The 27972-nt window shown below is 40.1% G+C and overlaps 1 protein-coding gene across 4 annotated transcripts; it reads left to right on the forward strand.

Moving 5' to 3' along the window:
* The first annotated feature begins 16 nt into the window (after nt 1–16).
* Nucleotides 17–27947, forward strand: elmo2 (engulfment and cell motility 2). Of its 4 annotated transcripts, none has more exons than XM_038696495.1 (23): nt 17–310; nt 7912–7979; nt 8273–8370; nt 8750–8790; nt 9949–10021; nt 10111–10161; nt 13318–13487; nt 13734–13833; nt 14299–14450; nt 15219–15297; nt 17318–17353; nt 17717–17767; nt 18613–18735; nt 19098–19217; nt 19330–19434; nt 19522–19630; nt 19840–19976; nt 21579–21742; nt 21983–22095; nt 22194–22301; nt 22429–22511; nt 22618–22695; nt 23704–27947. In XM_038696495.1, exons 3-23 carry the CDS (start codon nt 8293–8295, stop codon nt 23902–23904), a joined length of 2172 nt encoding a protein of 723 aa, XP_038552423.1. In that variant the 5' UTR covers nt 17–310; nt 7912–7979; nt 8273–8292; the 3' UTR covers nt 23905–27947. The 4 variants fall into 4 exon arrangements, with proteins under 4 accessions (XP_038552423.1, XP_038552425.1, XP_038552424.1 ...); XM_038696496.1 differs by having other exon boundaries at nt 18–310; nt 14299–14444; XM_038696497.1 differs by lacking the exon at nt 17318–17353.
* The last annotated feature ends 25 nt before the right edge of the window (nt 27948–27972 follow it).

Here is a 27972-nt window from a genome sequence, read left to right on the forward strand (position 1 = left end):
ATCGCGTCCCGCCTACAAGGCGTGGACTTGTGTCTCCTTTCCCAAAGTATCGGACTGGAGAGGAGAGGGGGGTACTGAGAGCATCATCGATGGCGCAGTCAGAGTGAGTAACACTGAGCAGCGACATTAGCGGCTGAGTTACCCTTCAATATAAGCCGTTCAAAGTGGAGCCGGAAAGCATCAGGACATCATCTGGACGGGAGACGGCTGCATCAGGACTGCAATGGAGGAGCAGACAGGGACTGGCAGGATGACTAAATTCCACTAGCCGCCTTTTGAGGAATAACGCTGCTACTGAGTGTAATAGCGAGTGAGTTTGCTGTTTAGTGTTACTTTGAGACGGATAATAGGAGGAGGGGTGCTGTCTGTGTTAGCCGCTGTTTAATATGACCGATATTTCTGTGATTGATTTCGCTAAAGACCACAATAAGGCTGCAAAAGCAGCCGCCGCTGCATCAGTCTGTGAGCTTCTTCTGGCTACTATTAAACCCTGCATGGTCGATCACATATAATCAGGCCTTTAAACCTTTTTTTAAGTCAGTTTTCAGGTCTGATAGAAGAAGAGTGTATTAACGGCATGATCAGTGACTGCCAATGTCTCAGAGATAATAGCAAACAGATCGTGCCAACAAATCTCCTGACATGCGCTGATGGCTGTGTTATCGCGTTTCATGCAAAAAGAGAAAATGCATCTAAATTAAATCATATTTTTTAATTGAAAAGGTTACAGGAAAATTTCCATCGCTGTTTTTCTCCACCAAGGGAGCAGCCATTTCTTAATAAGCAGTGTAACCAGAGGGGGCGCCACTCCGCGTGTTGAACTAGCTAACTAGCTAATGTTAAAGTTAGGGCTTCACAACCTGATACATGTGTCAGTGTTTGATGTGAACCAGCCGACACAGGAGCCCCAAACCACATTACAGCAAAGCAAAATGGCGTCAGAAACATCCGGGTCGCGGTGAAGAGTATCGGGGGGGGGGGGGCGACAAAGTTGGGAGTCTTTTGAAATGAAGCTCAGACCCACAGACCACACTGGGGGATTTCTTTTCAGGCTAGAGCTCATTTGCAGTGAGTTGTTGCTATACTACAGCCACAGCTTGTGCAGCCTAATAACTGTTGCTGAAACCTCCCAGTAACCCATTCACACAGCCTACCAGTCAGATGACAGGAAACAACACGGATTGAAAACAGGTTTCCATCGTTTCACTTTGCACTCACCAGCGTGCATCTCTGTTCTGTCATGAGCCACCAGGAAAATAGAAACACCTTTAAATGCAATACAAACCAGCGGGACCCTTTTGAGGTATTTTGCCTCAGGAAGAGCCACAGACAGACATGCAATAGATGTCGTGTACAAAATAGACCAACATAGTAAAATTACATTGTGGACATTCAGGAGGACAAAATTATAGATATGATCTGCAATATTGGAGGGAATGATCAAAAAAAACTTATTATTCTCGTTTTCATTGAAAAGTATAATTAAATTATGTGATTTTTGCAATGATCTGTACCAAAATAGGGCAGTGTGGTGGTGCAGTGGTTAGCACTGTTGCTTCACACCAAGAAGTTTGTGGGTTAAAATCCGGGTTGCCCTGGCCTTTCTGTGTGGAGTTTGCACGTTCTCTCCAGGTGCTCTAGCTTCCCCCCACCATCCAAAGACATGCAGGCTAGGTTAATTGGTGTCTCTAAAAGAGTGGTTGTGTGGCCCTGTGATGGGTGTACCCCACCTTTTGCCCCATGTCAGCTAGGATTGGCTCCAGCCCCCTAAGACCCTGTAAGCTGTATAAGTGGTTGACGATGGATGGATCTGTACCAAACAAAGATGTTTTCTGAAGTCTGCAGAATATGATGTGTAGGCCAGGACATCTCTGCAACACAATAATATTTCATTTAAAATGGAATTTGACACCCATTTTGCCTTTAACAAATATTGCAACTCATGCAATTTGATAATAATTAGCAGGCCATGTTGCGATTTTGATTATTTGTTCAGCCCTAATTGTAAACATACATGGAGTATATATCTAGATCTGGGAGGACAGCTAACAGACCTGAGCCACAGGACCTCTCCAACACAAAAGAGGACAGACTACACAAACACACCGTTCACACAGGTAGGAGAAAAGAAACAAACACAAGATGCTGAATCTCCTGGAGGACGTAGTAGTAGATAGTAGTGATCAAGGTATAAGAAACTAACTGAAAGGCGAAAAGATGAGTTTTAAGTTTGGTTTTAAAGGCCCCAACAGAGTCAGACTGTCTGATGTCTGTTCTAGTAAAAAGTTACAAAAAATCAAGTCCAGATGAGACAAAGGCGTGAATAAGGGTCTCTGCATCAGCCCAGGACAGGAAAAACACAATTTTAGCTATGTTGTGTAGAAAAGGTCGTCTTAATCGGATGCAGTGAAAGGAGCCAGGACTACAGGAAATCACCCGCCAAGTGCAGTTAAAGTTGACGGACCAAAGTGGCCAGTGGTGAATAGATCAGCACCAACAGGACAGGCTAGTGTCGCTTCAGATTTAATAAGAAAATGATCTGACTCCACAGATGTGAAAGGAGAGATCAGAAACCTCCATCCTGCGTGATAGAATCTAGTCAAGGGTTTTACCACTGCAGTGAGCACCAGCTGAGTGAAACCAAGCGTTTCAAGACGTACCAGAAAAGCTTTAGGCCTTATTTATACGGCCGAGCAGGCTAACTTCCCGGTTTAGCCCTCCACTAACGTGAATGGGGGTAAAATTGTATACGTGTGGCTGGTGTAGCCTTTTGAAATGTTGGATGTTTGTTTGGATCACATTCTGATAGTGAAACGAGTCATTTCACTCGGGTTGTGATGGTCAAGTATATTGATCCACCGTGTTACAAAGCACGGGCACTTCCTGTCGGCTCGGAGGCATTGCGGGGCTTCCCAGCCCTGTAGCCTACGCCGTCACCAACACTGTCGTTTTGACGCAGAAGTATATATTGCACTTAAATGTGATTTTAACCGGGATGCTAATTGTGGCTTAAAAAAGGCTTAAAACAAAACGTATTTACCGGAAAAATTAACAGCTGACCCCATATAAGCTTTTTCAGTGCTGCTGGTTAAATTTACATAGTGCTGTGGATATGAGTTGCCCCTAGCCTGATTGTCAGGTCGCCATGGTAACGACTTCTCAATCACAAGGTAGTCCTGCCCTAAGGCATACGCTGCTTTATCCTCTAAATTGGACCGTAATTTACTAAATGAACATCAGGTTGGATTGAAGAAAACTTGAAACTAATGATTGAGACCATAAACTCATTAGGAAAGTGTTTACTGAAGTAGTAGCCTCATTTTACCATTATTTCTAATGGAACCAGACTTCTTTTTGCAACCAGAGGCATCGCCATTTGCTGGCCGTTTGATAGTTTAAGTTACTTCCAGGTGGCCTCACTTTTCAGACCCGGAGGTTCCCGCTTGAATCCAACACATCTTTGTAGTAGCGTCTATGTTGATTCCACATTCTGACTTAAGAGCACATGAACACACATTGAAGTCGGAAAAATTACTTCACAACATGGGAAATGGGACCGTGAATACACAGTGAGCTGCTGATTGCTATTGGTCTATATACCACTAGATTCCACTAAAACGTAGACACTTGACCTTTAATTCAAGAGCCTCAAATTAGTTGAATTACTAAAAACTTGTTTGGAGGTTAAATTGAAAATAGACTTATAGATTAAGGCAACACCTCCACTAGGGTGCCACTCAAAAATAAACTTTCTAATTTTCATCTTCCCACCCCCTAAATGTGTTAATAATGTGACAAAAACTAAGTTGACAAAATTTGATTTGATATTTTCTAATAATTTTTACTGGTAGCTCAACACTTACAAAGTTTTACAATATTCAACATTTTCCGATTTTATCATGTAATATTAGCTTTAATATCACAAGTTAGAATAATGTAAAACTCCTCAAAAAAACACATAGCTGCTAACAGTTACTTTACAAGTTAATAATAAACACTTAAGTATTCATAAGTGGAGTTTGCATGTTCTCCCCGTGTCTGTGTGGGTTCTCTTCATGTTCTCCTGCTTCCTCCCACTGTCCAAAGACATGCATAGGTTAATTGGTGACTCTTTGCCCTTAGGTGTGAACGTGTGTATGACTTGTTTGTCTCTATGAGTTAGCCCTGTGATGAACGGGCAACCTGTCTAGGGTTCACCAATGACAGCTGGGATTGGCTCCAGCCCCTTCGCGACCCTGCACAGAGTTAACTATACTACTGACTACGGCTGCAATAGTGCTAACCCAAAAATATTATTCTGATTACATAGTATTTAAACCAAATAATAACACAAATCAGAATATGAAAAAGAACAGTTAAATGATATAAAAAATTATAACAATACTTACTCAAGGATTAATTTAGTTTGGTAGAGAAATTTTGAATTAAATAACATTTTATCGCAATGAAAGTAAATATAAAAACATTGAGCCCATTGAGCTACCAGTAAATATTAATATATCTGAATGAAACTTCTCACAGTTACTATGCATCATAAAAGGAACAGAATGAGGGGGTGGGACCTGGAAAATGTTGGGGAAAATAATTGGCCATTACATTGAGTGGCACCACCTTGTTTAGTGGCCGAGAATTAAGGGCATTGCTATGGTCAGGTAGATTGTTTATCAGCAAGGCTTTGGTAGACAGAGATCTGATTTGAGGGTGTTGTTGGGGCTGCAGCTTTCAGTAACAGACTCATCTGTAGAACTACCAGGAGATGACCTATTAACGGGGACACAATGTTTTCTGGCTTTCAAACCTTAAGCAAATGGCTTTATATTGTCAATTCTTCTGTACAGATATATATTAACATTTAATAGCCCTTTCCCTGGTTAAGCTATAATTCATTAGTCATTGTGCTTTCAGAATGTGACTTTTTCATTAATGTCTATCATGGGCCTTTGTAAGCTGTACCAGGGAGCTGACAGTGTTGTTATTACTTGGTGGCTGACAGACGTTGACAAAAGTCATATTACGTGATGCCTGTTTAAATTCCATAATGTTCCCCGCTGTGCTTGTTTGAAAGTTATGTTAACTTTTAAGTGAGTAATGATATAAACAGCCAGGACAACCTGCCATCTTTAATAGAAAACATTTTCTCTTAGCTTAAGTTGACGATATGGAACAAAATGACACCTGTATCACCCCTTGAATTTCATTTTCAGCTGCACTCTCAGTTTTTTCACAAGTAGTTTATGCAGGAATCAAATATACATTTACTTTTTGGAGTGTTTTAGACCAGGAGTTTTTAAAGTCTGAGACTGTGGGCCTCAGCCAAAGCTTGGAAAAAAGGTGCCCGTTAGCTTATTAGCTTAGTTTCGCTCATTTCCTGGATGCCTATGGGATCATGATTATGTTAAACTACTGTATCTCTGAACTCTCTTTAACCAAATCACACAACTGTAGGCTTCTATGGGATGTTCTTTTGAAACGAATGTTGGAACTACTGTAATATTTTTTTCACTGAGCCCATGTGTGAAACAGTTTAGTTTCACATTTTGAAAATCTCTGTTTTAGACAACCACTTACTGACTTGTATAAAAATGCAGTATGATTCTATTGATAGATGATGAATGATAAATAACAGCAGTCCATGTGCTGCATAATAATATATGCATACTGCTCGGCCCCACAGGAAAACAGCTATATTGCGTTGATAACAACATAGCTATAACACTGCTTAATATTTTGCAAATCTTTAACCAAATGGCAGTGCTGTAAAATATTCTTTAGTACAGAACTTGTGGAAAACATGTTTGGTTTTTTTTTGTATGAGAGCAAACTTTTCAGCAGCGCAGGCTCAGAGATCACACATTATGTGATGTGACTGACAGTCCGCTTCAGGATGCGGAGGCGGTGCAGTCTCTCCATCAGATGGCAGGTTGGAATCTGAATTTAATTGGCAGTTTTCACCCTGTATCATTTGCAGAATCCACCTCAATTTGTTGTAGTAGATGTTAATCACATACAAATCACCCTGTCTCAGTGTAGCAATCTCTCTAATTTGTGACAAATCATGTGGAGAATTCAGTGCAGCCGTTCAAAGTTGTTGAGATGAAAGGATTTGGGCACGCTTATTATTCATAGTACCACAGCTTAAATTTTTATTCCAACTTGGAGATGTTGTTGTCATGAAGAGGAAGCAGCTGCAGACAACTGAGTCTGTTGTCTCAAAAGAATAAGCTTATGTTTGAAAGCAAAATATCCTTCATTCTGGGAGTGATCAAAGGACAACAGTGTCAGACGCCAGAGCCACTGCTGATGTAAACTGACAGGTGAACATATTTATAGAATCAGACAAAGATTCAAGCTCCTCAGAAAGACTGTCACTGCAGTGCTAGAAAGTCACAATAACAATGGTAAACTCGCAGGGAAGACAGTGGACAGGGAAGACGGCGATTCAGTGTGGTTTAGGTTGGGTTGTTTCACCCGTAACAGTTTGGTAATGATAAAGATTTCTTTTGAGCAGTTGTAAGCCGTGCAAAGCATTTTGTGTCCCTAGAATGCAAAGAGCCATTTGGAGAACAGCAGTGCATTTTTCTTATTCACCACCTTCTTCCAGTCACCAGCAGAGCCTGTCAGACAGCTTTTCATGCCTGCTTCCCGTCAGAGCCAAGAGAGAGAGATCTCTTTCTGTCGCCAAAGACCTGCTGTGTCACTCTTGCTGTTGTATTTTAGAGCAGTTGTCGCAAATAATGAATTAAGTTTAACAAACATCAGTGCACAAGTACATTTTAGTATTAAAGATGAGGTAATACAGCTAATAAAATTAGCAGGAAATGTTTCTGGGTAGAAGTGTGGCTTTGATGATGTCAGTTAAACAGGTAACAATAAAAACTGAGTTAGTATAAATGTGTGATCTACTCGAGAGTTAGCAGTAAAATGTTACAGTTACATTTCATTTTGTTCTCATTTGTAAATCTCTTCACAGTTTTTGGTGCATGCAGTACTGTGCCCACAGTTTATTGGGAATTAATTTATTCATTGCTCACAATCAGAATGTGAAAAGAGTCTGGGAAGCCTGGTTTCTCAAATATGATGATATCAAATAGTGGTTACGATCAGGCCGTTTTCTTTCACATATGTCTAGAGCTCAACCAATACAGGATGTTTAAGGCTGATATCAATATACAGAATCAGAACATATACAAAAAAACAATATATCAACTGAGTTATATAGAGTTATACCTTAAATTTGGTTGGTTTGGATATGTACTGAGCGCAACATTTTACAGTTGAAATACAAACTTGTCACTGCCTTCTGGTGGACACAGTATGTACGACAAATGTCTTTATAAATGACCTCAACCTTTGGCATTTCTGTACTGCATGTTAGTTATTGGCCAACAAATAAGATGTGATAAGCTAAAAAGCAAGCGATAACGCCAATATAGAGGTTAGGCTCTGCAAAGTGGTTTAACGAGAGGTCCCACTGTGAAAGAGTTGTGTTGCGTATTAAATTGTGTCTTTTTATTTCTCCACAAGAGAGGTTTGACTCCTTCAAGCTGTGCACGATGCAGCAACGATTGGAACAAAATTCTGCAGCAAAATGTCAAAAACAGTTGGTTAAGAAAAGTGGAAGACCAATGGGCTGTAAAGGTAGTTGGCATATTTATTGGCAATGATAATAACTTGTCAAGAGCAACAAAACACAGCAAACCCAGAACCTAGTAGAGGCTTGTGTGCTTGTTTGTGTGTGTGTTTGTGAGGGGGGTGGTTTTATAAAAACAGTCATGCTTATTGATCCGTTCACTGACAGATTCAATTCAGAGCGGAGAAAATGCAGGGATGGAGCAAAAGTAGCTTTTGGGCTCTGAGGAAAATAAGGTTTTTGCACTGACATGACCGCTGTGTGGATTTGTGTGTTCACAGGGGAGCTGACACAGTGGTTTATACCGCAGAGCTGTGAGAGTGATTGACCCCCTCAACTTCTCCATTAGGTGATGTATGACCTTTAGTTCATATTATTCTGAAGTGAATCAGTCATCCGACTGAAAACCAGAAACTCAAATGGTTTTACTCGGCTAGGGTCCAAACAGTGCAGAATAAGGAAAGCACTGAGTTATAGCAATACAATGATAATTACTTTACATTTAGAACATATTTCATTATATATCATTTTAACGGAAATTTAAGAGTCACATTTAAATGCAATTCAGTTTTAAAACTAAATACTAGTTGTAATACTAAAAGTTATACTAGCGATAAAACTAATTTTTTTTTTCTTCCACAGTGTGCTACAGTACGACAGCCATGCCGCCGCCCGCTGACATTGTAAAGGTGGCTATTGAATGGCCTGGTGCTAATGCTCAGCTCATAGAGATGGACCAGGTCTGTATTTGCATAAAACGTGACCTTAAATACAACTCCGGTTTGCCTCTATTAACTACTTCCACCAGCTGTTAGTGGCTGAACCTTTAATTTAATTGTTGATGGTGGAAATTATGCAACGCTTTAATTTGTTGCGAATGTGAAAGGCATGAGTAATGCTGCACAAGTACAAGTACCTGAATGGTTAACAAATAACTCTTCCTGCGTAATAGATTTAAGAAATGTAATTTCGCTTTTTAAAAGTATGTGCTCTCGCCACAAGCTGTCGTCATTGACACATTAAAAAACCCATGGCCCATGGGTGAGGAGTGATGATTTATCATTTCAGCCATTTAATGTTGTAATTTTGCATGTTTGCAATGTTTTTTTCTGTTTGCAGAAAAGACCTTTGTCCTCAATAATACGGGAAGTATGTGATGGGTAAGCATTACTCAGGCACATGTTATTTATTTTGTCTTTGACTTTCTGTTCAATGCCAAATTATTAAACATTGGCAATGTGTTCTGCTCTTTGTTCTGCCTCTGTATTTTACCTAAAGGATCTAACATGTTCTCTTTAAGTCAAGTGTACGAGTTAGCAGTTTAGTAATTTGGATGGATATTGGTACAGTCACAGGTTAGCCATGTCATGATCACATGCAAAGATTTGTTGCAGGTGACACAAAGTTAAAGTTCAAACTACTGTAGACAAACAAGACCAGAACTGAAATGAATGGTAGTGTGTGTTATAGTTTGTATAATCTGGCTTATTATTCTAACTCAGAGGCACTCAAATGACACGGGGAACACTTAGGTCCATATTCAACTTATTTGCTAACAAGAACAACAGGATGTCCAGAGAGACGAAATGTCCCACCTATACTTAGATGTTTTATATTCTGACTCAAAGTCGACTGAGTGTTCTGTTTTTTTGATTGACTGGTGTAAGGACTCTAAATGTCTGTGATACTTGCTCTCACCACCACGCTTAGTGTGAGGTTCTTAAATCTACCTTGTTATAAAATGTCGGCCCATCAGTTATGATGTAAGAGTGAAATAACCTCAGAGAATTGCAGCTGATGCCTAGTCCGTTCACAGTTGGTGTAGTTTTTACCACAGCACCTCAGTGGGTTCACACACACGGACAGAAACATCTCACTGTTGACACCTTACATAACCATTCTCACCCATTGCTGTTTTCCCTTTATCTGTTATCATTTCTTCTTGTGTTTCAACCTGTGGTTTTGGGCTTAACTGTTGTCTTTGTGTATTTTTCTGTACCTGCTCTTTTGTTTTGTACTGTAGGTATGAATTTTTCAAATTTTGTATCACCCATCCACCCCGTGGCTGTATCCACCCACTGCCTCTGATTTGAAACAGAAAGTCTTTGCTCTTTACTGTTTACACCCACTGAATAATTCTCCTCCACAATCTCTCAGTTTTCTACTCCTGTAAATACAACGGCTGCAGGAACTTTCAGCAGCATTGTCTTCATGCATACCGGAGTGTGCTGCATAATACGTTGAACACGTTTACTTTTTGTCCCAAAGCTTCCTTAGCAGGTATCTAACACAGACCTTTCCTCTCTACTTGTCCTCAGCTGGTCTTTGTCAGGCTCAGAGCAGTTTGCTCTGCGTTATGCTGACGGCCCTCAGCTTTATATCACTGAGCAGGTGAGCTTTACTTTTCTTCCTACGCGTGTGTTTATGACATTGTAAATCAGTGTTGAATGTGTAGAAACATTCCTCCCTTTGTCTTTTAGAGCCGCAGTGAAATCAAGAACGGGACCATCCTTCGGTTAGCCATTTCCCCTGTGAGTCAGCTCTCTTTATTCCTCTTCAGTTTTGTCTTTATCAGGGCTGGCAATAAAACAGTAATGATAATTATCGCAATATCATTTTCCTCAATAACCGTATAACAATTGTTCAATAAATGTTCAATATATATTCAGTATATACTTTTAATTTATTTGACTCATGAACGAATTAGAATTAAATTTTTTTATTAATATATTTATTTTGTTGAGGAAAAGGGACTGAAAACAGATTTTACACATGCATATTGAAAAAAGATTTTATCATAGTAGTTTTGAATGGGGGCGGAGCTTCATCATGGGGCCCACCTGCTACCAAGTCAATTAAACAAAGTTTACATGACCCCGAACTCACTCCGAAAGTCCACTGAGTCCGTCTGTGTCGCAGCTGCCGGAGCTGATCACTGCCATTATAGTAAAGGTTTGTCCTCACCCCAGAAGCGCTGCAGTGCGTCAGCAAATGAACTGTGTAGGAAGTCAGACACAAAAACGGCAGAGAATCCGGTCAATTTTCAAAAAAGAAACAATTTGTATGTAGCCTACTTAATCATAGTAGAAGCACAAAAAGCAAGCACTAATCACCTAATCAACAAAATCTAAACGTGACAGCAAAATCCGGCAGGCAAAATGCTCTTATTCTGAAATGCTCCCCGTGATAGTTGCAAGACCACCCGTCAAGACGAGGAAAGAAAGCGGGCCGCAGAGAGCTGTGAAGAAGGAAGTAGAAGCACAAAACAGACATATTAAAAACAAGTCATTAACGCGGGGTACGCTACACGCTCCGCTGCTGAAATGCTTCTGAGAGGCTTCCAGTGGAAGTTGACACCGTTAATAAACCGCTGCGCGCACACAGCCCACGTCCGTTCCTCAGAATTCCCATGATGCATGAGGGTGAAGGGAGTTTTGTTCAATTTTTCTCTGCCATTTGTTTGAAATACAAATGTTACTTTATGATTTATGTTTATTAAAACATGTCTGCTTAGAATATAGTGTTTTTGATGGTAGTTGTCATTCTTGTGGTGGTTTACCATTGAAACTATAAGAGAAGGGACTGTTTCATATGATAAGAGCTGCTGAATTTTCCCAGTGCAGCATTGTAGTTCATCTGTGTCCACAACAATCAACCTAGCTAAACTCATGATCTCCATAGGGTCCCCCTACCAGCTGGGGCCCTGGGTCGGCCGGCCCATGCACCCACGCTACTTCCGCTTATTGTTGTGCATGTTCTACCTCAGATTTGTTAAGTGATCCACTGTTTGGCACCATGCCAAGGCAAGTTTATTTGTATAGCACATTTCAACAACAAGGTAATTCAAAGTGCTTTACATAAAACATAAAAGCAACAGGGAAATATAAAAACGTTTAAAAGCAAGATAGGGAAATTGAAAAATACACATTAAAAAAATAATAAAAGTTACAGTGCAGTGTACAATCAGGGTTAAAAGAGTTAAATGGAAAATAAAAACAGGCTGAGGGGTTGAGCAAATAATTGAGTTATCCAAGTGTTTGTCATGTTCTGACCGTAAAGAATAGTTTAAAACCACAATTAACCATCTGGTTAAAATAATGATTTGACATTTAACGTGATAATTATCGATATCAATATGATATGAATTTTTTTTATTGTTAACAGTTTTGGCCATATCGCACAGCCCTAGTGTTTATATGGAGGTTTCAAAATCATAATTTCCTTAAAACAAAATATAGTGATTTTTCACATACAAACAACACTACAGCCTACTTATGAGCAGGCCTGTGTCACAAACTTTTTGTCTTGAAAAATTTCTCTTTAAGACACGCTTGTCTGTACACGATAACCTGACTGTCAGCACATCATGGTGGGAGAGCACTGCTTTTAAAAGGATGAAAGGAGTTGATGTGATTTGCTGTGGTTGATACCAGCCTCCAACACACTCAATAATGTATGATAATATATTCTTCCTAGTCCCACCCTGCCTCCAAGTGCTCTGTGTGTTCTCTGCACGCCTCCACCACCAAAACAACAAAAGTTCTACCCAATGCGCTGTGCACTTGGCTGTTCTTAAGGAACTTTCTTTGGCCATTATTGCTACTGCAAATAAGATAATTATTCTCACCAAGTAAATTGCTGAGTTCTGGCAAGGTGATAACATCACAATAACAGAAGGCAATCATTCACAATCATTCATCTTTTAAACATTCCCAAGTTGAAAAGAAAAGATGAGGCGAACAGTAAAAGGATCAGAACGAAACAGATTGACCAACTTCTTGGTTCAACTTTGACCCATTATATTTTAAGTAGTTGTTTGCACCTAGATTCCCAGCAGTTGAGCCCTTTATGTTTAAAGTTTCTCTCGCTAGCCTTTTAAAGAAATCTAAACTCAAAAAACATTTTTTGCCAGCTTATAAATTAATATTTGCAAGTTTTCACAGAAAGTGGCGCTTAGACTGTAAGGGAGAATTTTTTTTTGTGATCGAGATACCGTAAATCCCCCCATGGAGTCCAGACACTGGGGGTGATGACTCTGCTGAGGCTAATAGGCTGATGAAATGATGAAGCTGATGAATCTACGAAGACTGGGAAGTGATGGGCAAGTGGAGAAGGCATGCCTAACAGCAGCATGAACATACTAAAGGCAGAGAGAGAATCATATAGAGAAGCACAGCAGCAAGATGATAGGCAAACAATGTAGGTGCCTTGCTGTGCTATTGTAGAGATGTGAACAGCTGATGAGAACAGACGACATTTGACAGGCCCAGATAATCAGCAGGAATTACAGTATGAGTGCGCATGCGTGAGAGGAGTGAGCAGCAGGATGGTATAAGAAATAAACTACAGGCCTAAACATATAAAAGTGCATAGACTTGAAGTGCATAGACTGAGACAAGTTAACCTCTGGCGCCCAGTGTTGGGTGAAAACATATAAAACTGTAATTTTTAAACAGTTAGCCCTTAAACATTATGGTTATTTAGCACTGAAAGTGGAGACAGTACATTAGTGTTCATATGTGTGAAACCAACAGAATGTGCAAATATAACAACAAACCTTTAGTGAGTACTTTAAATAGGTCTTATTAAGAACGACCTGAGGCATAGCCTGGATAAAAGTGATAATCCAGTGAGTGGGCGTGTGAGATAAACCTATGAAGGAAGTGATGTTTTTTTGTGGCTGACAGGCTCGTGCTGCTCGTCAGCTCCTGGAGAGGATCCAATCCCACGGCATCGACGCTCGCCTCGAGGCTCTAAAGGAGCTCGCCAAGCTGTCCGCAGACCCAACCTTCGCCACAGAGTTCATCAACATGGAGGGCATCGGCACACTGGCGCGTCTCGTGGAGAGCGGCACCCAGTGAGCAGCAAATTTAGATTTAGAAGCTATGATGTTTTGCAGGTTGATGACAGTGTGAAGCATTATCTGTGTAAGAAGCACCAGGCTCATCCTCTGCATTTGGTGCTGGGAATGTTTAAGCTATGCTACTGAGGCCATGGCTGAATCAGATTTTACTTCTTGATACATGTATTTTTATTTCTTTAAAGTTGGACAGGGTCCGACGGTGTGCGAAGGCCTGTGCTAACTGCTCTTTGCTTCCCTCAGCTTCGGTGAAATGCTTGCCTTCACTCTCACTGCCTTCCTGGAGCTAATGGATCATGGCATTGTGTCCTGGGACCTCATCTCCCTCTCCTTCATCAAACAGGTACCTCCCCCAACAAAAGAGCAATTCATCCCGTGCATAATAGTGTCACAGCAATAAATCCCCACGGTTCAAAATGTCACGGTCTTTCTCTTTACTTCTTTTTATTAATAAACTTTTATTCAATTACTTTTCCTTTCTTTCTTCCTACATGACAGAAATGAGTGGGGGCTGTTGCCTAGCAGCTCGCATTATGTGGAGCTTCTTCAGTGTCTATGTGACTGGTTTTCTTCTGAAAACTTTCTTTATTGTGGCTTCAGTCGGTCACTCAGGGGGAAACTTTTTCTGTTGATTGATCTTTTACAGATAAAGTAAATTTTTTCAATAGACGGTGGTGATTAAATTTTTTTAAGGATTTGACGCTCTTGTTTGGTTGACGCAGAAACACTCAAGCCGAGCTGAATTGACTTAGAGTCGCACGGTCAACACGTTAAAGATTCAGATTTCTTTTCCTCTGTCCTCACTCAGATCGCGGGCTATGTGAACCAGCCGATGGTGGACGTGTCCATCCTGCAGCGCTCTCTAGCCATCCTCGAGAGCATGGTCCTCAACAGCCACAGCCTCTACCATCGGGTGGCACAGGAGATCACCGTGGGACAGCTCATCGGGCACCTGCAAGTGTGAGCACACACACACGCACAGGGGCTTCATGCACTCTGATATGGGGGGGCAGATTAGTGACTGTAGCATTGTGGGGTATTTAAAGGGTGAGTTCAGGATGCTTAGATAAGCCCAATCCAACACCAAGGCCGGTGTTATTCTATATCTTATTGTCTGATTGTCAACAATTCCCATGAAAAAACAAAAACCAACAATGTGTAAGTCCATCTCTTAATGCTTTCCTACTTTATGACTCTCAGCCCAAAGTAATCAGTTCCTATTAAATAAATCTAAAAAAAACCCTCTTTATGTACAATTTTCAAACTGAAGCAAGTAGTGCATTGTTAGGGACTACTTTCAGCAGCAGATGAATTCACATTTGGTGCTCTAGTGATTATTTACAACAGTATATGCAACAGTGTGGCCCGTTGATTTGTTTATAATAGATTTTGGAGAGTAATGGAGCTCTATGGCACACAAGAATAAGCTTTATCAGGTTTTGGTTACTAGGCAATACTTGTTGGATCAATTCATTGTTGGTTTTAGTTTTTTTAAGGTAATAGAGATTTTGCCAGTGTCCTTCCAATTTACTCATGGGAATCATTCCAAAATTGTTAGTGTGAAAGAGTGGCCTCTAAAAATCCTGCACCCATCCATGGATTAATAGTGATAAAATTAAGATAAATTGTTAAGTAGTATAGTTGCTAGCCTGTAGCTTGACCTCTGCGTCGAGATTCGTGGAACACGATGCTTCTAACTGGTTGTTGCGTTACTTGATATTCCTTCAGGTCAAACCAGGAGATCCAAACCTATGCCATCGCCCTCATCAACGCTCTTTTCCTGAAGGCACCAGAGGACAGGAGGCAGGTCAGTGCCGAGCACCCCACGACACAGTGTGCCGTATTAGACCGAGCACACATAACAGACAGATATAACTACACTACTAATAATGTTTCATCCTCACATTACACTCTAAAAAAAGCCACCCTTACATAATAGACTGACATTTATTTATAACAGCGGCCTGTTTTTTGGTGTCAGAGAGCTGCAGATGTTGCCTCACCCTGGCAGCTGTGGGTTAGTTACTAAAGCTAATCTCGTCAATAGACGTCTGTCTGCCAGCTGTCACGTTGTGGAGTCTGTCTGACAGTCACTGCTGTAATGACACACTCACTCAGAATGAATATATAAATAAAAAGCTTGCTTTCCTTTGAAGTTTGCTCATTTGTTGTGCTGCAGTTATTTCGGAATGGCTTAGCAAGGAAGACCCGACATCCAGCTGCAATTGAAGGATGACTTTATAATTTAGTTTTTTTGTAGGTGAAATCAGTGAAAATTGCTTCTTTACAATGTGCTCATGATGGAGAGTAAACAAAAATACACTGAGAGGATTGAGTGCCATTCAGTTTGATTTTACAGAGTCAGACAGAAACAACCCAAACCGATGTGCTCTGATTCTGAAACATCTTTGTAGCACAGCCAAATGTACAAAAACTAAAGGAGTGAGTTTTTAGATGTCTGTCCGGTATGTTACTCATCACCGTCATAATGTCTCATTTGTCTGTGCTCTGCTCACCCTGCAGTGACAACGTCTATCCCAGTTCACACAGTGCACTAGCATACTGCAGCGCTTCAGGAATTGTCTTGTCCTGTGTGTGTCTCGTTTATAAATTGGGGTTCTTCATGTTGACCTTTGATTTGTCAGTTAATCCCACAGGTTAAATAATGTGTTACTTTGTGCATTTTCACGTTTGTACTATAGGAAAAGATGTTCTATACTAGACCCAGAAATCATCTGATCTAATCTGGCCAAATGTCACAAAAAAGCCAACAAAATCACATGGACGAGGCAATAACATGCTGAGATGTCACTGGTTTGTGTTGAGGAAAACACACCTGTAACTGACTGTGAACGATGCTTCAGTAGCCTAAATAGAAATCACAGATTTAGACTGAATTTAGGCCGAATTGAGATTGAAAATATTTATAGAGTAAAATATTTATTTGCCAAAATTGCGAAAGCTCCTCAAATCCTCAAAAAAATCACTGAAAACTCTCTCAGTTTTGAAAATGCTAATGAAAAATGCAAGAGAGTGGGAATGAGGGCCGGGGGTTAGATGTGAGAAGAGGAGGTGGAGTGTTTGCTTTAATTTTATTGTGGGTTTTAACATTTCATTTATTTTTTTGGGCCACACGATGTACTCGACAGTTGTCCTTGAACGAACTTTCATCTCTAGCTGCCTTTGTTGACCACTGGAGGGCAAACTGAGTCAGTTTTTTTGGGATAAATACAGCAGAGGCACTTGCAGTACATACTGTACTGTTGAATTGATTACTGACAGTACTAAATGCAAGTTTATAGCTCACTACGCACACTAGACAGGACTTCTTTTCTTCACACCTGTGCAGTTTTTATAGTTTTCAAAGAGTAACTTTTTGAAAATAATCCTTAAAAATCATGCAGCAAACCGTCCAACACATCACACCATCACTCCAGATTTGTGAAAGTGAAGAAAATCCTCCACAGACCAAAGTTAAAGGATAAACATCTCCGCTAATGTAGCTGTGAGGACACCACAGTGATTTTTCATGCTTACATTTAAAGATCACCCTTTATAGCCTTGTGAAATCCTTTTTGAAACCAGCTGGATAAACCAATAAATGCGTGCTTGTGTGATACACTGCATGTAGCGCATGTGAGGTTTTCGAACATTTTTTCAGTATGTCCTGACTACTTAATGTTCTTATTTGATATGTTGTTTCTTGGTCTTATTCCGTCGCATGCTGTGCCGGTGATGTATCCCTGTATATCTCATTGTCCGTGTGTGCACTCTTTGTTTCCATTACTGTTACACCCACGTCCCTCCTCCCTCCCTCCAACCTGTAGGAGGAGTATACTAACCCGCTGGAGCAGCACCTCACTGTGAGTACACATGCCTCCTGTACCATCTTCTCTCCCCCCACAGCCCTTCTCCTCCTTCACTCTCTCGCTCTTTCTGTGTCACGGAAAGCCACTGCATAATCCGTGCAAATCGAGATAGAACCATAGCTTGCTGCAGCAGCAGCAGACAGACCGTGTTGACAGATTGAAGTTAGACCATGTCGTCATGTTTTACAGAAGGTGTGATCCTATCATAAACCTTCAGAGTTTTGTATTTCAGAATTTGTCTAAAGGTCCCATTTACTGTAGGTTGAGTCAAGTGGCCTATATGCATTTCTCTTCTGTATAATAAAGCATCTTCCCTCAGCTGACGTTGAATTGATGTATCTCTTTATTTCCCCCCAGGAAATGGCAAGCACTTTGGCTCAGAAACACCTGCGATCCATCATCCTCAATGTGAGTATCAAGCCTAAAATGCAGAAAACAATGTGTTTCTGGCTGTTTCAGTTAAGAGTCTGCTCTACTGGCTATTAGGCTTTCAGACGGCTATGAAATATCCAGGTGTGAACACAGGATTTTATCACTTCTCAGAGGTTGTGTTGTAGTTGGAGTAGTTGCTAAAACATCTTTAAACTCTCTACATACAAAATATATTTCTGTTCAACCTCCTTTGAGACTGTCGTGCGTTGAGGCTTGCTGGCCGTTGGGGGCTGGATGTTTCATCCCCGGGACCAGCAGTCCGGAAAGTGGCAAGATTTACTCACTTGGAGAGCTGTGACACAGATCCATCAAATGTGACCTGGCATTAAAGTCCATGAAGTGGAACAAAATCTGCTCTGAAAGTGATTTCTTTAGGCACCGACTCTTCTGGATCTGCCTGACTAAACTGACTGCAAATTTCAGCGAGGAAGACGCTGCACTGCTGCTTCCTGGAGCAGGGAAACCTCCTGAAGCAGCTCCAGTGTGCTCTGTTAATGACTCCTGCTTTCCTGTCGAACTCATCACATTGTGTTTTATGATGGCACTTCATTTTCTTGGTCATTTTATTTTCCTTTTTTGTTGCAGTTGATAATAACAAACATTATGCATGGCACACAATCAGTCCATAAAAGATGATTTGCATCACCAGTTTTCTGTCTTGAGTCTTTTTCCAAACGTTGCAGACAATCCCCTTCAGTGGAGGAGAACAATTTATTTGACTTTTCTTTCTTTGTTTTACCTGTTTTGTGCTGTGTGATTTAATGTGAAAATGCGGAGCCTTAATAGAGACTTTGCACTTAACGTAGTGCTCTTTTTTTCAGCATGTCATTAGAGGAAATCGACCAATCAAAGCAGAAATGGCACATCAGCTTTATGTGCTGCAGGTGTTGACCTTCAACCTTTTGGAAGAGCGGATGATGACCAAAATGGATCCTAATGACCAGGTACAAATTTAGATAATATGTTTTCTGTTTTAGTGGCGTGTGTACAACCTTTTTTCATTTGGCTTTACGCTCTATTGGATCTGATTTAAATGAAAAAAGTGGACTAGAAAATGATAAATGTCCTGCTTGTTTAAAGTGTAGACATGGCATTTGAACCTAAATGCACAAAGTGCACTTACTGCATCTCACAATATAAAGTGTAAAAGTTCCACAGACAGCAACATCATTTCTGATGTATTTTTCCTGATAGATCAAGGAAAATCTCCTGACCACTTATTCTCCTTACTTTGTTTTGGTTTTCTTTATAATTTTGCTGCTATAATGTTAAAAAGCTAATAATGTGTTGGCTTGCTGTGGTTCAGGCTCAAAGGGACATCATTTTTGAGCTGCGTAGGATCGCTTTCGATGGAGAAAATGACCCCACTGGTACAGAGAAGAGAAAGGCCTTGTACACCAAGGACTATAAGATGCTGGGGTTCACTGTGAGTCTTCGCTACAAATCTCTGTTACCTCTGTAATAATTGTAAAACCATCTGTATAAAGAGATTTTGCATTATTGTCTCCTGACTCATGCTTTCTCTCTTTCAAATGCAGAACCATGTGAACCCGGCCATGGACTTCACCCAGACTCCTCCGGGGATGCTGGCTTTGGACAACATGCTGTACCTCGCAAAGGTTCACCAGGACACGTACATCAGGGTTAGTCGTGGCGTTAGGCATGACTTTGCTCATCTCACAGGGTTAGAAAAGTCAGCCACACTTAACGTGTCTTCTCAATCATGACAGATTGTCCTGGAGAACAGCAGCCGCGAAGACAAGCATGAATGTCCGTTTGGCCGGTGTGCCATCGAGCTCACTCGGATGTTGTGCGAGATACTTCAGGTTGGAGAATTGCGTAAGTAGATCTGTATTTGACAAGCGGTGGAGCTGGTGTACCTTTAATAATCCGCACACTTAAAATGTTGCTGAAATGGAATGAAGTTAGAGAAGTCATCAGAATTTGTGGTATGACACACGTATACACACAGGATACTGTGTGTAAGAGAGGAAAAAGCCTCTCATACTGATTTTCATTTAATAATTTTAATATTTTCTTTTGTGTAGCCAATGAGGGCTGCAATGACTACCACCCCATGTTCTTCACTCATGACCGTGCGTGGGAGGAGTTCTTCTGTGTCTGCATCCAGCTGCTTAATAAAACCTGGAAGGAGATGAGGGCCACAGCTGAGGACTTCAATAAGGTCAGAGATTAAAGCTCTCTGACAGTCATCTTTAATACATCCATATATATTGTTTTTGTTATTTATTTTTTTGTTATTATAGATGTTTACATTCTGTGCGTTGACCCAGCTTTCAGTTTATACTTCTCCTTCTCCTTCTTCTTCCTCCTAACCCAGACTTCACAGATAAATATATTCAACCATAGTGAATAACTAATCTAATCTTTTACAATTTCAACAGAGGTGAAATAGAGACAATATATTGCATTTATTTAGGCATGATCAAAGGAAGCACCCAAACTAAAGGGCTGAGTGAATGAATGAACTGCATAACTAAGAATCTTTAGATGTATTGCTGTAACAGCCAAATATCCAAACTGTGCTGCTTTATATTTACTTAAAATCTGTAATTGCAATTTGAATGCAAATGACCATTTCAAAAAAGAGAACTGGGACTAAGACAGAAAAACTCAGCTGCGACCTCTGAGTGTCGAAACAGCAAAAGTGATCAGGGAAGATCAAGAAAAAAACTGGCAACCTATAATAAAATGAAGTCAGTTGATCAGTTAAATGATAATTTGCATGATGCACAATTTCTCCTCTACTCTTTTGCATATGTGCTGCTTTATTGTTGTACAAAAATTCATAGTCCCCAAACAGTGAGTCCTACTGACTCTGGTTTTACTTTTCCTCTACAACCCAAGGTTGTTGAGGTTGACACTTTTTGGCTTTAAGAATGGATTGCCATGAAATATGGTACACACATTCATGTCAGCCTCAGGATGAATTGTAATAACTTTGGTGATCTCCTGACTTTCTAGCGCAAAATAATGACATTTCCATAAGCCTCAGCTGTGCTTTTATGTTTAGTGCTAATTAGCAAATGTTAGCATGCTAACACTCTAAACTAACATGGTGAACGTGGTAAACATTGTACCTGCGGACATTTGCATTTTGCTCAAAGCAAAGTACAGCCTGACTCTTCTAAAATGTTATTAGCTCTAATGAAAAAGCAACACAAACGCTGCTAGTCAAGTACTTTTATGTGAAAAAAGAGCACACTTAAAGAGGTGATGGATGATGCAACGTTTAACTTGCTATCAACCTTAATCATCCCTCCAGATGAGGCTTGCTCAGCATGAATGGGAGTGATGTCAGGCCTTTAAACATGTTTAAAAACTGCTATAGCTGTTTTATTCTTCTGCTGTCTGTGACTGAGCAGCCAACTGAAGCTGACGGCTGAAAGGTTTTTGGTTTATTTAATAACACATGACAGTTCTTAATGGTGTCAATCTCAGTTCAAAGTACCATGCCCAGATTTAAAACTCGACATTTGTTGTTATAGAACACCTGGGACTATAAGTATAGATTTTAAATATTCATGCCTTCAGATAAGGAAAGACGTCTGTCAGCAGAATGAGTTTCTGGATAGGAAAATAATGGTTTTGTGAATTACAACTGTAACAATATTATTCATGGTCTGGACATGTGACAGATCTGCCAAGTGATGAGAACACTACACCATGTCAGTCACCTCGTAATGCTTAGGAAGTCTGGTGTGTTTCTATTCCACCTTTCCTCACTCATTATGTGTGTGTGTGTGTGTGCTTAAACCCTGACCAGGTGATGCAGGTGGTCCGTGAGCAGATCACCAGGGCTCTGGCGATGAAGCCGTCATCTTTAGACCAGCTGAAGAATAAATTGCGAGGCCTCAACTATTCAGAGATTCTGCGTCTGAGGCAGTCAGAAAGAATGAGCCAAGATGACTTCCAGTCTCCACCAATCATGTCAGTTTATGCAGTACCTCTGATTGTGGTGTCAAAGTTTTGACCCTGGCTGTTTGTAGACTTTTACCACCTAGATTTTTACCTTTTACCCTTTTCTCAGCGACAGATTGTTTGTTGCTGCTTAATTCATCTTAAATCCAGCCCTGCTCTGTCCCTGTACGAGTAAATAGTGTAGTGTTGTACACATTTGTGTGTGCATGTGTGTTTGTCCTTGTTGCTTATGGTGCATTTGTGCTACAGTGAGCTGCGGGAGAGAATTCAGCCCGAGATCTTAGAGCTCATCAAGCAGCAGCGACTCAACCGGCTGTGTGAGGGAAGCTGTTTTCGTAAACTGGGGAACCGCCGAAGGCAAGGTAGATACAGTATCAATACACTTTGCGTTTTTTATACTGTAGGAGTACTGCTGATGTTGATTGTGATCTAAATGTTGTGTTCACTGCCTCTTTTGTAGAGAAGTTTTGGTTCTGCAGACTCTCACTGAATCACAAAGTGCTGCACTATGGGGACCTTGATGAGTCACCTCAGGGTGAAGTGCCTTTTGAGCTACTCAGTGACAAGAGTAAGATTCTTTTTTTTATAAGACACGTGATGACTAATCCACTAGCAGGCCATATTTGATCAGTCAGTAGGCTGGCATTAATAAACTTTTCTAATTATTAAATTGCTTTTTTTTCTATTCCTCCTAGTCCCCATCTCTGATATCAAGTCTGTGGTGACCGGGAAAGACTGTCCTCATATGAAAGAGAAAAGTGCTCTGAAACAAAACAAGGTAACATGATTTTCATTCTGTATCATTCTAGTCACATGGGTGTTCTCTTCCTTGTTGTCACTGAGTGTAGGAACATCGCGTTGTTTGTCTCGTTTGTTTCTCTCAGGAGGTGCTGGAGTTAGCCTTTTCTGTCCTCTACGATCCCGATGAGACTCTTAATTTTGTTGCACCCAACAAGTATGAGGTAAGCTCAGCAACAGTGAAGCTTAAAGCTGCAATATTCAATATTTCTGTATGAACAACAATTTGAAGCCTCAAGTTTGGCACTTTGGCTGACGCCATTTTGATTTTTTGTAACCGATCGCCGGACGTGACGATATTTGGACGAGAAGCTAGCTTGCTTGGTGATTTTCTCAGTGCAATGGATATGAGTTGCTTCTAGTATGATTGATAGGTTGCCATGGTAACAAATTGTCAAAAATCACAAGGTTGTCCCGCCCTAAAGCATACCCTAATTTATCATCTATTTTCCTCCAAATGAGACCATAATTTACTAAATGAACATCATGCTGTATTGAAGAAGACTTGAAACTAATGATTGAGATCATAAACTCATTAGAGAAGTGTTTACTGAGGTAATGAATCAGGTGAGAAGTAAGATAATTTTACCATTATTTCTAATGGAACCAGACTTCTTTTTGCAACCAGTGGAGTCCCCCCCTGCTGGCCATTCAATAGAATGCAGGTTAATGGCACTTCAGCATTAGCTTCACTTTTAAGACCGGGAGGTCGGACGAAAAGACCATTTTCACAGTTCGCAGTGTTTTGGTTCAGTCTCACTGGCTTCATCAACTACGCTTCCAGTTGTAGCAGGCACTGAAAAAGAAACCCACCTGCCCAATACAACACAGCAGACAGACACAGTTAGTGACCAGCTAACTTGGAGCACTTAACAGCTAAATAGCCAGATATTTCCCTCAGGAGTTGGTGGAGACCAAAACAGAGCTGTGAGCTGGCCAGAAACACAACTGCAAATGAATGCTAATGTTGCTTCCTGTCTGTCGTGTATGTAAATAGGCAACTTTTTGCTTTCATGTTTGGTGTAACCACTTTATACCCCAGTGGCTAAAAAAGTTTTAGGGTATTCTCCCTTACATAGTACCATGTAGCAGTTTTGACACACTATTTTCAGCCTTCATGTATGTTTCTGTGCGTGTGTGTGTGTGTGTGTGTGTGATGTTTTTTGGAGCAGTACTGCATCTGGACTGACGGACTGTGCGCGCTACTGGGCAGAGAGATGGGCAGTGACCTGACACGCAGTGATCTAGATACTCTCATCAGCATGGAGATGAAGCTCCGCCTCCTCGACCTTGAGAACATCGCAATCCCTGAAGCCCCGCCCCCCGTCCCGAAGGAGCCTAGCTCGTATAACTTCACCTACAACTACAGCTGAGATGTGCGTGTGTGCGTGAGTGTTTGCAATGCATGTATGTGCTTGTCAAGGACGAGTAATCTCGATCTTTTGATGAATTTAGCTGCAGCTGTGCACACCGGGACAATGTTACTTTGAATTTTTTTTTTCCATTTGAGAACCCTGGAGACTTCTTTTCATCTGTGTTTGTGATGCTCTATGGTTCGTCAAATAGGAGAAATGTGTTTATAGCTTCACACAGAGTTCAGAGGTCAGGGTCCACTACAGAGCCGTACTCCTGGAGGTGGCAGAGATTCAATGAGTGAATCCCATTTATCAGTGCAGTCTCCAGGCAGCGTCTGGATTTGTATTCCCCATTCTTTGCTATTTAAACAGATAAACCTGCCTATAAAGTTAAGTAATGTGCCTGATGGTCTATATGGATGACAAGCTGTATAAATTTGCAAATTAGTCTTCGCTCAAGTATGTTTTAGTAAAATCGTGGCTGGTCAGTCAAGCCATGCTATGCTAGCCATGGTAACTTAGCAACAGAAGATGAAGTGACCACCATTCTGGCTTTAGTACTGTGTTTACTTCGATTCTGTCCGTCGCACCTCGTGACAGACATACTGTGAAACGTGATACAGAGAAGAGTGAGTGGGCTGAGAGTTTACACACTGACATGAGATTCAGCATGTGTCTTGCTCAAGGTCACTCCAGTAGGAGGGATAGTTGATCTCACAGAGGGTCGAACATGACGTTTCTGGTTTAAGGACGGCCTCCCTAATCGTAAAACCATAAACCATCCTGCTGTCCATCTTGGTCTCCTTAATGTTATATAAGATCAGCAGTTCAGTATTTGAGCGTTCAGAAAAAAAATGTTGTGCTAAAATTCAGTGATAAAGACAAGTACATATGTAATTTAAAAAAAAATCAGCTAACATAAAGCACATAAGCTGGAAGGATAATCCCTACTTCTGTTGCGTTTATCATGTCTATCATACTGGGACACAAAAGCCCAGGGCTACAACTAATGATTATTTTCACAATCACTTAGTACCCACCAAATGTTTTCCAGAATTTAAATTTCTTGTTTTGTTCTGCTAAATTTCCTAAACGCAAAGAAACTCAGTTTGCTTTTATGGAAGACTAAGATACCAGCAAATTGTCATTTTTGAGAAGCTGGAACCAGTGAATTGTTGTATTTTGCTTTAAAAAAATAAAAGACATAGATTAACTGTATATATCGATCAACCAATCAATCATAACACTAATCATTTCAGCTGCATAAAAGTGGTGCTGGCAGCATGTATCTGCTACGGCATGTGTTTACTCAATATTGATGCTGCTCCAGATCGTTTGACTCACTTCTCTCCTCAGACTTACACACCTTTTCATAGCCTGTTGAGCAGCGCGAGTAAACATTTCCCATTGATTTGAATGTGGTGTGTGAGGGTTTTTGACGATGCCCTTGCCTACTTTATACATCCGTGAGTGTGTGTCTGTGTGTGTATGTCTGTTTGTGCACATTTTGAGATTTAGTGTAAGTTGTGTATGTTGAGAGGAATAATCTCAACATTTCAGTAGTATGATGTTCATGGAAGTCAGGGCCAAAGCACTGACATCCAGCACATTAAAAAACTTAAATGAAAGGACTCTTTTTGTTGAATCATAGTCACTGCATTGCCTTATCAGTCATACACTCAATTTATAGTTTGTTTAATATGAGCATTTACACGCAGTATATGAATAACACACTATAATGAGTGTGTACTAACTCTTTTTGTCTTAAACTATGATTTCTCCTATGAAGCATTCATAACTGGTGTCTGATGTTAATGAATGTTTGATGAACAGTATAACATAGCTAATTAATAATATATAATCATATATCTTCAATATTATCTATTAGTCATATGTTGGCTTACAGTATTTTAACAATACAGTAACAATTTTACAGTGTCTTTATTAACTGTTTACATGAACGATGTACTGTATACATGTAGGATTAAAACTATATGTAGGTGTATGTACTGACAATATATGATTATGTCATGTTATACTGTGTAATCAAATGTTCATTCACTGTTCATACACCAGGTATGAATGCTTCATAGGAGGAGTAACAACTGTTAAACATAGACATTGATAAACACTTGCTATGCTTCATTCTACATGAAGGCGGCATGGTGCACAGTGGTGGTCCAGTGGATAGCACTGTGGCCTCACAGCAAGAAGATCCCGGGTGGCTGTGTGGAGTTTGCATGTTCTCCCCATGTCTGCGGGGGTTTCCTCCGGGTACTTCGGTTTCCCCCACCATCAAAAACATGTCAGGTTCTTCAGTCAGTGCGATTGACCAGTGACACTGATATAGATCTGGAGTTGGTCCCTGGGCGCTGCACAACGGCTGCCCACTGTACCCTTGAGGGATGGGTTAAATGCAAAGAATAAATTTTGCTATATGTGACAATAAAATTACAATAAAGTACCTTTCTCTAATAAATTGCTACATTATAGTGTGTCATTAACCATTTAGTATTTGTTTATCTACTGCTTATAAATGCTGAATTGGGTTTGGGTTAAAATAAAGTGTTACCATATTATAGTGATTATAGTGACAAGTTACGGTGGTGTTTCTCTTCGGTACAACCATTTTGTTTAAAACAAACTTACCTTATATTCCAAGAGATGCCCCTAGTGTTAGAATTAATCAGCAGTTTTGAGGCTTGATTTCAGATTTTTATCACATCAAATGGGGACAAAAGAGCAGCTTTATTTTCCTGTTTTGGTTGACGTGCCAGAAGCACGACCCTCAAATGAACTGAAGCAGGTCAGAAATAGCTGAGTGACACAGCATCGGGCATTGGGAGCATTTAGTCCTGCTCGTGTAACATATGAGCATACAGTTTGTGTGCTTTGTATACAGTGATTTAAATTATAGTACTATTGCTTGATGTCATTTTCTTATTTCCATTGTGTTATTGGTTCTAAACATTTGTCACTTAATGTGCTGTCAACTTCTAAACCATTACTAATCACTGCTATCATTTGTTAAAGCAGAATAGAAGTATATTTTTGTAAATGATTGTACAATCTTCTCAGCTGTGAAGAGAATGGGTATCGAACTAGCATAGCATTTTCACTTTGCGTCAATCTGTACAGTGCATTCAACATGCTCATTACAGTGGAAGGACATTTCACACTGAAAACACATTTTTTAAAGCACCCCATATTGTTTAGGAACGACACCCACTCCAGCACCTAATGATGATGTCAGTGTTATTGTATCTTTTATTGTTAAAGGGAATAATACAAGTTCCCATTCTTGTTGTGAAAAGGAATATATTTGAAATGATTTTTTTTCAAATAATGTTTTTCAGTTTGATTTTTAACTGATGTTGAAGATTTTAAAGGTTCCCTGTGAAGTTTTTTTTAACTAATAGTGCTATAATATCCTTGTCTTGTTTATTTTGTGTGAAATGCAGCAATACGCCAACAAAGGCAGGGTAGAAGAAGACTGCTTGCTAGTAAATACAGATGTAAACAATACAGGATTTTAAATACATAAGAATACCTTGTGCAAATGTTGTATGGAGAAGGAAATGTGTACATTCAACACATTTGTTCCTCAAAGACACACATAATGTGTTCTAGTGAGGAACACTGAATTTAAACACACCTGTTTGCACAAACATTTCTGTTTGCAAGAAAACTCCACAGGGCACCTTTAACTGCTTAAAGGGGTTATTCTTCATTCCAGTAAGTCATCGAACCCTTAAGCTGCTCTCAGAAAATCACAACTGCAGCTAAAATATATCAATACCACAGTGAGCAACGGATTGTTGCATTGGATGTACTAATAGTATGACTTGAAGTTTTCGCATCTGGTACTCTTTTTTTCTCAAACTATTTATTTACACTTGCTAGTGATGGTAAAGAATGCCATGTTGTTAAGAAATAACAACAAAATCTAAATATGGTATACATATAGATCATTGTATGTATATACAGTATTGTGTTGCCTTATTGAAGAAAATGTATTATGTTTTGTGTGAATAAATACAAAGTCTAACTACTGTTGAAAATTTGTTTTTAATGACCAGTGTTTTT

Source organism: Micropterus salmoides, unplaced genomic scaffold (genome assembly GCF_014851395.1).
Source record: "Micropterus salmoides isolate LMB-PRFRI ecotype aquatic unplaced genomic scaffold, ASM1485139v1 Ms_hic_scaffold_4, whole genome shotgun sequence".
In the NCBI taxonomy this organism is placed as follows: domain Eukaryota; kingdom Metazoa; phylum Chordata; class Actinopteri; order Centrarchiformes; family Centrarchidae; genus Micropterus; species Micropterus salmoides.

Coding starts and splice junctions, on each gene's coding strand:
- elmo2 (XM_038696495.1), top strand. CDS start 8,293: ATGCCGCCGCCCGCTGACATTGTAAAGGTGGCTATTGAATGGCCTGGT. Junction 13,488..13,733: donor CTCGTGGAGAGCGGCACCCA/GTGAGCAGCAAA, acceptor TGCTTCCCTCAG/CTTCGGTGAAATGCTTGCCT. Junction 19,631..19,839: donor ACTTCAGGTTGGAGAATTGC/GTAAGTAGATCT, acceptor TCTTTTGTGTAG/CCAATGAGGGCTGCAATGAC.